This window comes from Phytophthora infestans, genomic scaffold, assembly GCF_000142945.1.
Source record: "Phytophthora infestans T30-4 supercont1.2 genomic scaffold, whole genome shotgun sequence".
In the NCBI taxonomy this organism is placed as follows: domain Eukaryota; phylum Oomycota; class Peronosporomycetes; order Peronosporales; family Peronosporaceae; genus Phytophthora; species Phytophthora infestans.
Genome location: NW_003303757.1, coordinates 2,353,243 through 2,367,512, shown reverse-complemented (window position 1 = coordinate 2,367,512; position 14,270 = coordinate 2,353,243). Strand labels below are relative to the sequence as shown.

Sequence of the window (14,270 nt, the reverse complement as noted above, 5' to 3'; positions counted from 1 at the left end):
TCCGAGGGCCCGGTGGAAGCTGGCTGGGGGACGGCAGGCGTCGTCTTGCGAAGGGCCAGCAGTGGATCCCGACTGAGACGAACTGGACTTAGCTGTGGATGTGGCTAACCCCGTCGTAGGAGCAGCAATTGTTGTGAATCCAGTTGACACCACTGCCTGGGACGACGGCGCGACCGTGGATCCGGTCTTGGACGCCGATCCCGACTTTGATACAGCGACGGATCCAGCCTTGGCAGTCGATCCGGACTTGGACGCCGTGGATCCCGCCTTGGCAGTCGATCCGGATTTGGATGCCGTAAATCCCGTTTTGGATGCAGCAACGGATCCAGTTTTGGACGCCGTGGATCCAGTCTTGGACGTCGTGGTTCCAGTCTTGGGTCCAGATTCAGATTTCGACGCAGCAGTCGTAGGTCCAGCCTTGGATCCCACTCCCGCTGTGGACGCAGCTACAGATCCAGTCTTAGACACTGATGCCGACTTGGATGTAGTGGTGGATCCGGACTTGGATCCAGCACCAGACTTCGAGGGGGAGGCGGAAGGCTTGGACGTGGATCCCGCCTTGGACGCGGATGTGGATCCCGCCTTGGACGCGGATGTGGATCCCGCCTGCGAGGCCGCCTTAGAGGCCGAAATCGTTTTGGGCTTGGATTTTGGGAAGGCTCGGGCGTGCTTGTGAGGACGGGGGGGGGGGGCAGTGCTAGGAGCAGGAGACGCACTGCGCGGTCGTTTCGCAGCCGACGGATCTGCCCCGCTTACAGACGGTAGAGGAGCAGAAACGCTGGCAGCAGGAGAGGGCCCAGATAGGGGAGGAAGTGGATCCGAGACAGCAGCTGTCACCAGCGCCAGTCGTCGGTGTGCCAAATCCCGCTCCGATAAGCGACGATCGCGCTCCAGAACTAGCTGTTGCTGCTGAACATGAGCTGCAGTGAGTTGATCCCGGAGTTTTGCTGCGGCTGCATCAGCATCTTTCAATTTGTCACCTGGATTGACATAACAGGTAAATATGGGGTTACTAGCAAGGGCCAAAAGAGGATCCACGTACTCGTGCGGCGAAGCTTGGATTCCAGCTCCGTTTGCGTTCGCTTGGCATCAGCCCACTCAGTAGCCGCCTTGCCCCGCTGGAGTTCGCTGTCCGCCAACTTCGCTTGGATCTCGTCGCGCAATTGAGTTATACGTACGAACTCTTCGAGCGCGTAATCTCGCCCAGCAGACGCTTTCTCGAGCGACTCCTTGATATTTTTCAGCTCCTCAGAGAGTCGAGCCAGAGCTACATCCGGCGACGAGGGAGGTGGATTTGGCGCGGGGGACCCTCCACGCGCCGACCCTAATGCGGATCCGCCATGGGTGGATCCCACATAGTCGTTGGTTACCACCTCTTCTTGGGTCAGGCGCAACTCGTCACGGAGTCGATCCAAGCTCTCGTCCGCGGCTGCCCTAGCAGTCTGGGAATCCTCCCGATCCCGCTCGATGTCGTGGATCCGGGATTGGAGCTGGTGGATCTCAGATCCGGCGTGCGCCATCTCCCTAAGGAGGTGGTCGTTGTCATCTCGCATACCATCTCGCTGACGGGAGGCGCGATCCAGCCGTCCGGTCAGGTCGCGGATCTCGACCGCTTGATCGGACAACAAGAGTCGTAGGTCCTGCGAACGAGAGGCCGCACGGTGCTCCCACCCCTGGATCTCCATAGCCTGGTCATGGACCTGGGCTCGCAAGGTTTGGAGTTGGGTGGCGTGCAAAGACGCAGCTTGGTCGCTAACATCTTGGGCCGTCTGGAGCTCTGCCGTCAAGGTTTGCACCCGATCGGAAAGAGCTTGGGCCAGAGTACGCAGATCGGTGGGCGACATTGAAGAGGGGCTGACCGGAGGAGTGGTGGATGGAGCCTTGCCCGGCGTTTGGGTGGTACGCTTGGCGGGAGACATGTGTCACGAAGGGGAGAAGGCGGTTGTGGATGCTGGTAGTGCACGTCGTGAACGCTGTTTGTGCAGCGCCGACCACGTACAGGGAGGCGATTGTGGTGAAGTGCTTTCTCAGAAATAAGAGAATGGACCTGACGCGGGGTCACTAATTCGAATCAGTGATAATTTCAAGTGATTAGAGAGGATTTGGATTGTCTGGCACGGATGCAAGTTGCCTGTGGTGGATTAGCCATGACGAGCAGCACCCCGTATGAAATAACGGTGGATCTAGTATGAGTGATGTACGGGAAGGCAAGATCCACCAAGACCTATCTCGGATCCACCCTTACCTGGACTCACTTAGATGGATATGGGACATACTATATACGGGTGGATCGAGTGTGGATCCTATGAAGGAAAGATGGTAGGTGCCATCTGAAGGTGGATCTAGTAACGACGGCTAACAAGAAGTCAAGATCCACCGCGAGGTGTCCCGGAACCCATACTTCCGAGTTCGGATCCAAGGAGGGAGGATCCCGCATAGGACGACCTGGATCCGGGATACAGGGGTGATGGCAGTGTTGACATTTTTACATTTACATTTTTACGTTAAAAGTGTTTTATGCGCTAAATTAAAACATTTTTACAGAGGGATCTTGCATTGTTGACGTAAAAAAGAGCTAAGCCTACTTCAACCGACCGGGACTGCCCCGAGCTTGATTCACAACAAAAGAATCCCCACCGTACGCATTCACACCGCCGCCGCCGATCTACTTCCACCCTCATGGAGCTCCTACCCGGGCTGCAAGATGACGGGTCCAAACGTGGACGCCCACCAGGTCCTCTTGGCATGAACTTTTACCGGCTCAATGAGAAATGCAATAAATCGATGTGGTGGACTGTGTGCAAGTATTGTTACGCCGCCCATGTAAGTGCTAAATCAACCATTCCTTTTCCTACCCACATCCGATGGCGAAAGGAAAGTTGGGAGAAGCACTTGGACGAGTGCTTGTACTACGCTCGCGTTACAAGGAAGCCGGCTCAAAGTGATGAAAATCAAGCTGAAACGGATGAACATGCACGCGCCTACAAGCACCAACGTACTTCACCCCCGGCATTCACACCTATTGAAATTATGCTGTTTTGGCGTCTTTTACTGGAATTTCAGGCGGAAGCACTGCTTTCAGACTCTTTCGTGCAGCTTCGTTCCTTCCGACGCCTGCTCGTCTTTTTGAATGCTCGCTGCGGGCTTCCAGGCGCCGTGCCACATCGCCATATCATTGGTGGTCGTGTTCTGGACGAGTGTGCAGAGCAACATTCAATTGAGCAACGGGAAAACGTTAGAGCCGTCCAAAGTGGTGGGAGAGTAAACTTTCTTTCAGATGTGTGGGAAACGATAGCGAAGCAGCATGTACTGGGCTGCATGGTTACCCTATTTGGCTGTGTAATGAACTATGGTTTACGACCGACTGGTGATCGCCATGACGGCCTTGCGATTGCGGAGCAAATGGAAGAGGTTATCGAGGAGCTGCTTGCGTCGGGCTGAAACGTGGGTGCTGTTGTTACCGATAATGCAGGTCAATGTGGACGAGCTCGTCGTATTTTGGCTCTTCGCTATCCGAAGTTTGCTTACATCCATTGTTTTGCTCATGACATCAACTATCTCGTCAAAGCTGTCCTCAAAACAGTTTTCCAGCAGATTTCAGCAGACGCCGCAGGTGTGGCTAGTTTTCTTAATACTTCAACTTTAAAGTGGTTAGTTCGTGCGATGAAAGCTATGCATAAGCGCTACGGAGCTAGTCTTGCTATTTTTACGCTTTGTGAGACTCGGTGGAACTCCATGCAGGCATGTTTTGCCTCTCTCCTTCGTGCACGAGGAGCTCTGGAAGATATGGTCTTCTCGTATCGGAACAGCAATGAAATGCCAGAAAAGCTTCGTGTCTTAGGAGAAAATGAGTTATGGACTAAACTGAAGACGGCCGAGAAGATCGTTCGGCCATTATGCACCGCTTCATTTCGTTTGCAGAGAGATGAAAACACCGTAGCTGATGTTGTTACTTCCTACATGGAGATTTATCGAGGCTTTGCCTCTACCGAGTTCAGCGACTCACTAGTTAACCTTGTTGAAACCCGCTGGAATGCTTGTGAGCAGCCATTGTTTATCTTGGGATTTTTTCTTCATCCTGGATATGTAGAGCAAGCACGGCAATTGCCTTCGACCGTCCTCACAACGCTTGATGACGTGTGTCAGTTTGCACAGTATTACTATCGTCGATTTCTTGATGGCGATGACAGCGGGCTGCGCGGTGAAATGTTCAGCTGGCTTGAAGGGAGTTACTCCACATCTCGCGATGTCGACTCCAAAGAGGACTCAGTGGTCACGTTCTGGAAGTATGAAAGGAAAGCAAAATAAGACAGCAAGTTGCCAGTGCTTGCACTTACGATTTTGTCAATAGCCGTGAACACGGCAACTTGCGAACGTCTCTTCAGTGAACTTGCTCTCATACTCACTCCGAAACGGAACCGCATGAGCATTCAGAAAACTGCAAAACACCAGATCATGCGTCAGTTTGTCCGCGAAAAAAATCGCCTAGAGAAAGTAACACCGACAAACGTCAAGAAGCTATTACGTACGATAGACCCACGCGAACGACCGTGCATCGCTACGCCGCAGAATTCAGCCCGCTCCACTCCAGCTCGTACGACTCCTGCTCGAACGACCGCAACTCGTACGACTCCTGCTCGAACGACCGCAGCTCGTACAACTCCTGCTCGAACGACTGCAGCTCGTACGACTCCTGCTCGTATGACTCCAGCAAATCCGACACGTACACCAGCGGAAACCCCAAGTCATGAGCCTCGAGGTACATTCGCTACTCCTGACCGACACATTCAAGAGCAACTTCAGTCAGCACTACTCGCGAGAGTCCTTTTTACCGAGCAGCAAGACGTTGGAGCAGTTGTAACGCGTTGCCTGGGAGAGCAAGAAGTTTCGCCAATGCCCCAAGATCCTGCGGTCATTGGGTCTGCTCCGTTAGATCCTCGCAGCTACTTCGGCACATCATTCCTGGAGAGTGAGGCCGTTGATACTTTGTCATCTGAATTCGATACTATTGCTATCAGCGAGCAGCAAATGGAGCAGTATCTGGAGCAGTTTGACTGGGAAGAAATCGGAGAGTATGGTGACGAAGACACTGTTGATATGTGGAACATTATCTTGAGCCCTCCATGCAATAGCACCAGTGTTACCAGCAATCAAAATGGCAGCGAAGCCGGTTTTGACTCCGATACAAGTGCCGGAGATGGCGTTACCAACCCCGGTGCGGTTTCCCAGGAGAGCGCAAATGACACCAACACCAACGCTGATACTGGCTTACATCTTACAACGGAACGGCTGGGGTCGTGTGGAGAATCAATTCCAGTGGCAAACAAGCAACCGTACCCTTCTGAAAATGATCCCTTGTTTCCACAAGAAAAATTCCTGACTGGGATCCGAGCACGAAAGACCAGTCTGGCGTCGCTGGTTGGCAATCTGCAGTAACTTGATGGTGTTGCGTGATGGAAGCGAAGCCGCTAAACATCTAGCCGAGATCAATGTAGGCTTTCCTTCAGCACACTGGATCGAAGAGTCAAAACCGAATAATTGTAAATATCGTTCACCACGTAAAACGCGCATTTGCAATTCATCTTCATCATCATTTCCACTTTCGTCACTACTTCCGTTGCTATCAGAGTGAACCATTTCAATGTCTCAAGTGCTAGTCGAAATTTCGGCTGGAAGCCGGATAATCTTTGAGGTGGTGGAGTGGATAATGGTGACGATACAGCACTCAATGCACTTGTAACAAGGCCGGCACCTGGATCTTGTGGTTCACACAAGCCCTTCCTCCATCGCTCCTCCAGCTTCTCCATTGTGCATTCAAATACGGGCTTGTTAAGCTTGCGGTTCACAACGTTGTGCTGCTCACAGAGCCACATGGAGAAAGTCGTACGCGACTCCACCCTGTCAACACAACACGCACATTCCAATCAAGGACGACAGAAGAGCAGACCGCACACACGACAATGGTGGCGACGCGGCTTGGGGAAATCCGAACGGCGCCTTGCAGTCCATGAACTCGTTGCTGAAGTTGTCGGGCACCCTGAGCTTCTCCAGGCCGGCGACGTCGGACGGGACGCCGTCCAGCGATCCACGACCGCTGTTCTCATTCATGCGGCCTTCGCTCTGCGTGCGCGGGGCGGCGGTGGTCGGGGTGGGCTTAGCCGGTTGCTGCGAGCGGCGTTCCTGCGCGGGGAGCGAATTGCCGCTGGACGGGGCCGTCGACTGGCCACTGGTGGGTGGGCGGCCACCAGACTGCGGTGCAGCGACTTGGTGGCAGCGGGCTTCGCCTCAGGCGTTTTAGCCGGTGCTGGGGCCGCCTGCTTGGGTGCGGTTTGCTTCGGAGTCGCCTGCTTCTGAGACGCCTGCTTGGGTGCTGCCTGCTTCAGGGCGGCGGGGGCGGCCGGCTTGGCCTCGGGTTTCTTGGCTGGCGCCGCAGGGGCAGGCGCTGGGACGGCCGTGGTCATCTGAGATATTTTTCCTTTTTCACGTTTGAAAATCTACTTTTTACATTTTTACAGAGGCTTTCACTTAATTAAAGTAAAAAGCCCCGTAAAGAGCCAACACTGGTGATGGAGGTAGTGGATCTCGAACTTTCGTGGGACCATGGAGATCACAGACGGTTGCAAGATGATGTTGGATGATTGGAGAGCTCAGATCCACGACGAGTGTACACTTACAGTGAAGTGGATCCAAGCGACCTGGATCCGGATGAGTGTACCCATAATAGGGTGACCATAATGTTTACGCCATGGATCCGGTGGATCTGAAGATAATACAGCTGGGATGATGGGTCAAGGAAAGAAGGGACATGCAGCCGAGCCTGGTAAGGGATTTAACAAGTGAAAGACATAGAAGGTAGAAATCCAGGCAGGTATAGGCTTAAGTATCAATACAGACTTCTATTTGCACAGTAACACGCAAGTGCCTTCCTGTCCTCAAGAACCGGAACTACATTGGCCGTACGAGCTCGGAGAAGGTTGGGAATTGCGAATCTAGTGTTGGTAGTGATAACTGGATAATACATTGGCCAGATCCTACAACCTAGTGAGCTTTTCCTTTACTTGTGCAGATCCAACAGGCTAACCGAATTTACTACTTGGTCGGTTACACCCTAGAGGCTCTCAACTCTCAAAATCCCGTCACAGGAAGCGGCAAGTACAACGCAAAGGAAAACGCGAAGGCAAGGGAACACACCCGCAAGGAAACCCTACGGCCAGATCTACGATCTAGGCCCCGGATACATAAGCTCGACAATTCGCTTAGGATTCGGAACCATCCACGGACGCAGAGTAAAGATTTTCCACTGCTGCTCCACCCATCCCCACGTCTCGCCAATACACTCAAGCTTCACCACTTGAACTCTTCGGAAGTTACCAAGAGAGCAAGATCCCGCTCTACCGATGGGCACACAAGATGAGGAAAGTTCAGCAGAATACGGATCATCGGGGGACCCCCTCCGTTAGTCGGTGTCTGGGCGCAGTTGGTAAGTTGGATCCAGCAATCTCGCAGATTTTGCTGATCCCGCTACACCACATCAGCCTTCGCGTGGCCTTTCATAGTTTGTATTAAACCCAAGCTTTATCTACCAATAAATATACTCAGCTTACATTCTACCTTAAATAGGTCACTTCGCTCTCTTTTGATAAAGAGGGGACCTGCGAACTGCCGTTCACTGAGAGTTTGTATACTCTCGGAAGCTAACTTTCTCTAGCGCAAGGTGCTGTGTGACCCCGTCACAAAGCCTCTGGCCAAGCATCGTCTGAAGGAGCTTACTAGTGATTTTGGGAATTGGTGCTCAGTAAACATCCATCGCGTCAAATTATGCAAGGAGATCGAAGCTTTTGCCTCGATGGGGCCGTGTTGGATTGCATATCAAAACCCGTGGACACTTTGCTGCACTCTCTTGGCAATACTGTCCCGAAAACCGGACTTTTATTACTTTAAATATAAAGGCTAGTCTTTGTTCTATCCGCGTATGAGTCAGTCAAATATGTCACTAATAACATATCAAAATGATCATTTTGTCCTGATATCACTGAGTTGGGTTATGGGCGGATTGCAAATTTTAATCACAGACACAGGTGTTTGATTTGTTATAATATACACTTTGAATTCCCTACAAATATAAAGTCACTTCCGAGCGTCTGATAGTTGTGTAGGCCGCATCAAAATCCATTTTTGTAAAGGAATCTACTTAAGTACGATATGGAGAAAATTTGTAAGCGAGTGATTATTTTGACCAAAACGGCATTATTAATAGTCGTTCTCTTGCTATGATATGATGCTTCGCGGGGGATTAAGGTACTTTTGCGAGGTGAAGGGCGAGGTGCGGCGCGGCGTTGGCTCTCGATTAAAAGTCGGTTTACTTGTGGCGCGGTCTCTGTCCTCTTTGGCCCCTATCAGCAGCAACGACCGCGTGTACTCTTTCAAGTCTTTACCTCAAGCCTCCGCTGGAGCTGCCGTCAGTGTTTCGTTGCGCCGTGTACTCGTCTTACCACAGACATCTGCATTTGGTGTGAGGCGCAGTGCTAACTACCGCCTCTGGTCCAGTGGCAGGATGTCTCAAGACTCGAAAGAGACGGCACCACTCATGGGAGAGGCGAAGTCGTCATCATCCCTAGCCCAGGTACGAATTCCCATCTGCTAGTCAGACTTGAGGAGACTGCCACCGGTCCAACATACTATTAACCTCTGTATGGTTGTTGTAATTATGCCATCACTACTGCAGAGCGATGAGAAACCCGAAAAGGAACTGGGGCAGCCCACAGAGGAATTTCAACGGACGTGGCGCCAGCGAGCCAAAACTTTTGTCATCGAGTATGGCCGAGTGGGTATCTGCACACACATTGTACTGTCGGTTCTGTCGTTCTCTGTCATCTATGTGGGCGTCTCGGGCGGTGTGGATGTGTCTGCGATTATGGACTCCGTGGGTTTATCCACGTTAGCAAGCGACTCAACATCCAACTCGGCCGGATCTCTCCTCATCGCCTACACGCTTTACAAGGTGTTGGCCCCCGTCCGTTGGCCGCTTACATTTGCTGTCACTCCAGTAGTTTTACGGGCACTGAGACGCAGAGGGTATATGCCAGCAGCGACCAACTCGTCGCCGCCTCCAACCGTGTGACTTGATTGAATGCCTACAATAGCAGTTCAAATTTCAGCGACGGCTGCATCCTGAAACTTTCTCACTGCGAATATGCAACAAAGATGGATGTACTTACATCGCTTGTTAGATTTTCAATCTGATTTATTTTCAAATGGCTTCGAAAACTTCCTTATTGGTCCGACGACAGCTTGCAGACGCACTTAGCTCGTCTGCTGCACGTGCTCTTCGAATACGGGGCGAGCCGCCTTGATGTTCAGATGAATTGTCGCCGGTTCTACGGTAGTCGACCAAAGGCCATCATAGTCAGTTTACAAAGACAACGACACAGTTTTAAAACCACTCACGAATCGAGTCGTCGGACATGATGATCATGATGTACGTGTTGGCGGTGAAGAAATCGATGAAGGCCGTGAAGTTCGAGTTGCGCACCTCCATGCCCTGGAACTGCGCCTGGGTCTTGCTACAGCTCAATTTGAACTGCTTAATGATGTTGCTGATCTTTTCGAAGCGATGGATGTCGCGGTGGTTTGTATGCGTGGCGTGCGAGATCACAAGGAAAGTAGCACGTTCAAATAGCACCACCTCATCGGCGCTGCAGATAGAGCAGAAGCTATTCAGGTGTTTCTCCAGATCTTGCATGTTCGGGATCAACGAGTACACAATGGACGACCAAGCACGATACAGCGTTTCGTCCCAGATTGAGGTGCCAAAGCACACTGTCGGCAGCTGACCCGTGCGCTCCAAAATCATCTCCTTCTTCTGGTTAAACACCTGCGGATATCAACGAAGAAACTCAGCCCATACTCGGCTTAAATATAGCGATAGTTGCTTAGCCTACACGCTCACGCTGGTCCTCGGGCACGAGATCCATCTTGTGGATCAGCACAAACACCTTCGCATTGCTCGAGTTCTGGTCGATAGCTTCCAGACAGCCGTCGAAGTGGGCCATATCTTTCTGAAAAAAAGCCAAAATATAATTCACACTAGAATCAGCATCACCTTGCTCACCGACTTGCCATCAATTCAGCATACGTCGATCTCGCGACTCTCAATATCGAAAACATAGATCAGCAGCTCAACGCTTCGGAAAATGTGGTCCCGCTGGCTCTCGAAGTAGTTCTCGTAAAAAGCATCCTGGCTGAATAGAACAAGCATATTAGCTCCAACTTCAATTGTATCACCTGCAGAGCTTTCTCTTGCTGCCATACCCGCCGCAGTCCCACAGGTTCAACACCAAGTTGCCCAGGAAACGCACGTGCGAGTGTTCTACGTCCACTACAGCAGTAAAAGCCCTGTTATTCTCCTCGTATTAAAGCTGAGTGTGTTATCGATCCCTTACACGTGGGTCCCAGTCGCATCGTGTCGCGTGCTAATTGATTGATCCGCAGTAGGGAACACAGCGTCAGCATGATACATGTGAAGCCGCTGTTAGAGGCAATGAATCTGGTACCCAAATAGTTGGCGAAGATAATGGAGCGCATGGACGTCTTGCCCGAGCCGGACTTGCCCATCAGCAGAATCTACGCATGCCACACAGACCCCTTTACTTAGTAGCCTATCCGCAACATCTTCTAGACGCACCCCCACGACTCACTTTCTTCTTCATGGCTGCTAAGCAGTCGCTGCTTGTGTGCTTCTTCGTCGAAGATTCTAAATGTAGATTATAAGTGCATAAAAGCAAAATCTAGCAATTATCACTGTCCTAAATCCTAAATGAAGATCAGAACGATTTTATAATTTAGAGCGAGGTGCAGATGGCTCAGCGACGGTTCATAACTGAGTTCATATCATTGGCAGCTCTAGCACATATTCGTTTCAGTCATGTCGTTTCAATACAAATGCAAAGTTAAAATAATATGAGTGATATACGAAACAACAGATTGATATAACAGAGATAAATCAGTGATATTTCAGTGATAAGGATATGTTTGCTTGTGTACACTGCTAATGTCTTCAGCGTCAGCTCCTCGCAGCATATCTTGATTGTGTCGAAGAAGGAGTTGTTTTTCATCGCGCGAGCTCTCTGTCCTGGTGCGTAGCGGCCCCATAACAATCCCCGCTATGCAAAAAAACTTTATCTGGGTAAGCAGATGAAGATACCTTGCCGATCCTGAGCTGCAATCGAGGCAAAATGCTTCTGCCCACTCTCCCAAACGCTTTGCAGCCGTCACCGAGCTTTCGGTGAGCTTTGACGACGAGGCGGACATCGGTCCTGACGCCCACGATTATGACGATTATGAAAACAAGACGCCGGCTCCAGAGCCAGGCGCAGCGTCACCAGAGACGGCCACGCTATCATCGGGGCTGAGTGGAGCGACCAGGTCCCTTTCGAGGAACTCGCCGACGAGCTAGACGACGTTGCGGGACCAGAACCGGTCTATGAAGACTATGACGATGGGACCGAGGGTTCTAAACCTTCAGTGGCGAGTGCAAAGCATTCAGCATTGCTGAAAGCACCTCGCCCATCTATCAACGGTGATACACCAGCCGCCAAGCGCGTTTTCGACCGCGTACAAGCGCTGATGCAGTATGATGAGTGGATGCAGCTTGATAAGCCCATCCCCAAGAGAAAGGCCGACAGGCGCGCACTTGCGCAGGAGCTTCAATACCCAGTCAACTCGGTGTCGACTAGCCAAGTTGCCGAGGATTCAGTCTCGCTACTGTTGTCGCTGGGCTTCGAGAATGAGACGTACCCATCGACGATGTCGCTCCAAGATTGGAGTCCCCATGAAGCCGGAGCTGCTCTCCAGAAATGGAAGAAGAAGCTTCGGAAGGCGTTTGGCGCTGTTAACATCAACGCTGGAAAGCAGTCTGTGAGTCGACCGATCGCTCAAGATGAAGATCCGTCCACAATTCCGCTGCCGCAGACACCCCAACGACTCGACCGTACTCCTCCGACCAAGCGTGGAGCTGAACGTGGTGCCTTTGGCACTACCGAAGCTTCACCGTACTTTCAGGACTCGCACATGGTTACGCCACGTTCGGAGAGCCGCATGCAACGTGTGTACGCTGGTAACGATGGTTCGTTCGGTCGCCGGGGCGGTGCGCGAGCTCCCAAAGGTGGTGCCGGACGTCGTCAAGTCGACAGCGATGGTTCGTCCAGTGACGATGACATTTTGGTGCGCACATTCGACGAGAAAGACCCTCAAGCCGAGCTGATGCGTCAGCTGAACGACCCGGACCCGACACCGAGGATTGAAATGGCATCGTACCGACCATTGGAACGCATCAAGCCGTTTTCGGGCTATCGCAACAAGAGCGAGAACTGTATGCAGTGGCTCCGTGGGTTCGTCTACGAAATGAACGGAACCCACACAGATACCGACAAATGGTGCTTTCCATTCGAGCTTAGTCTCCGGGATGGAGCCATTCATTGGTTCCGTCAACTTCCGAAGAAGACGAAGCGCAAGTGGAAGCTGTTGAGCGATGCGTTCATCCGCTATTACTGCTCGCAGTTCACGCAGACGGCACTGTCCCGTTACTACTCTGCAAAGCGGGAGCGTAACGAACATCGGTGCGACTACATAAACAGGATGAATAGATACGCTCGGAACGTCCGTCTGCACATCGAAAAGCGTGGTCGCGACGCGAAAGAACACATACAGCAGTTCTTGGCAACGTGCGATGATGACAAGTTGGCGGAGAGCCTCTACCACACTCGAGTCACCGACAATCACGAGCTCGAAGAGATCATCAAAGATGTTCTCAAGGGCAATGAGAGAATGGCCAAGCGTGACAGTGAGTATCGATACTCCAAGCGTCGTGACACGCGACGCGACGATGGGTACGCCCGCAACAACCGGCGTGATGACCGTCGCCGCGATGACAACTGGAACAAACCAAGAGTGGCGCTCATTGAAGCCACGGTGGATGACCTACTAGCTGAATTGGAGGGTCGTGAAGCTGCGCAGGGGGGCACCAAGTATTCAAACGAAGATTCGAGCGCTTACAACGATGTCCAAGACGAGTATAACGACTTTCAGCCTGATAATACGGATGGTGATTTCTCATTGGATGAAAACGTCGCCGCGGCTAACGAAAATGAGCGCCGTGCAGCTGCTGAAGGCACCTACGCACGTTCAGACAGCCGTCAACCACGTGGAAACACGCCTGATCGCGAGAATGGCTTCAATCAAGATCGCCGAGGTGACCGTGGGTTCAATCAGGACCGACGCGGTCGGCGCGACTTCAACCGCGACAACAGACGCCCACAGTACGGACCATGCGTGGTGTGCGGTGGCATGAGTCACTCCGCCCACTACTGTAACAAGCGATGCAAGTTCTGCAAATAACTCCACGATGCTGGACAATGCGAACTTTTCCGCAACTTCCAAGACCTTGCCAAATTCGTGCGTACGAAAGGCACGAAGGAGGAACTCCACACCAGAGCTCAAGGCCGTCGCTCAAGAACGCCATTTAAACTAGGCAGCCGCCAACTACAACTGAACTGGTCCCTATCGGGCTGCCACAGTTAGCCGAGCCTTCAAAGGAATCAGAGTGTATCTTTGCTTTCATGTGACAGAGTGAATGGCCTGATAATTACGTAACAAGTGTGAACGCGACGGAAAATGAAAAGGAGAGGTGTAGAATTCTCGGTGGAGGTGTTAAAGAGAGAGTGGGGTGTGCTGATGCTGATGAGGGCACCAGCGAGGGTTAGTTCAGCGTGGTTTCGAGTGCAGCGCGAGACGGCCCCAAGGGTCACTCCAAGACGATGAAGTTGAACCCTGGTGAGAGGCAGGGGTGGTCGGCCAAAAACATCGACCGACGGATCAGAATGAGAGCTCTGGTGCAAGGCGCTGTAAACGACAAGCGGACGAGGATTCTCCTCGACACTGGAGCGAACGTTAGTGTGATCACTGACGCCTTTGCTAAGAAGTTGCGGCTCCGAGATGTACCTGATCACGGACGCCCACGGACGCCAAATTGACATTCAAGGAATCCGCGAAGGCAAGGTGTCTACGACGCGACGAGCGTGCGTCAAGATTACGCTCGGATGGGAGATGGTGTACGAATTCGAGATGTGGGCCATGGCGCATAGCGCAGGCGTCGACGTGGAACTCGGGGCCGACTTTATGATCCCAGCTGGGATCCGGTTGGACCTGTTTCACGGCGCGGCGCAATTGCCGCACGAAGTTTAAATCCCACTGATCAAGACCCAAAACATGAT

The 14,270-nt window shown here is 52.1% G+C and overlaps 3 protein-coding genes across 3 annotated transcripts; 2 read left to right on the top strand and 1 right to left on the bottom strand.

Moving 5' to 3' along the window:
* Positions 1-3,342: 3,342 nt before the first annotated feature.
* Positions 3,343-4,308, top strand: PITG_01517 (uncharacterized protein; the record flags this gene model as incomplete). The annotated part of the gene is made up of 5 exons (XM_002908128.1): positions 3,343-3,367; positions 3,473-3,622; positions 3,692-3,715; positions 3,776-3,913; positions 4,010-4,308. 5 exons carry the CDS (start codon positions 3,343-3,345, stop codon positions 4,306-4,308), a joined length of 636 nt encoding a protein of 211 aa, XP_002908174.1.
* A 3,967-nt stretch (positions 4,309-8,275) lies between these two features.
* On the top strand, positions 8,276-9,178 carry PITG_01516 (uncharacterized protein; the record flags this gene model as incomplete). Its single annotated transcript, XM_002908127.1, has 2 exons — positions 8,276-8,623; positions 8,726-9,178. The coding sequence occupies 2 exons, from the start codon at positions 8,276-8,278 to the stop codon at positions 9,119-9,121; spliced, it is 744 nt and encodes a 247-aa protein (XP_002908173.1).
* A 48-nt stretch (positions 9,179-9,226) lies between these two features.
* On the bottom strand, positions 9,227-10,747 carry PITG_01515 (ras-related GTP-binding protein, putative; the record flags this gene model as incomplete). The annotated part of the gene is made up of 8 exons (XM_002908126.1): positions 9,227-9,377; positions 9,448-9,874; positions 9,942-10,058; positions 10,136-10,241; positions 10,312-10,378; positions 10,443-10,472; positions 10,554-10,623; positions 10,698-10,747. 6 exons carry the CDS (start codon positions 10,459-10,461, stop codon positions 9,304-9,306), a joined length of 810 nt encoding a protein of 269 aa, XP_002908172.1.
* Positions 10,748-14,270: the final 3,523 nt, after the last annotated feature.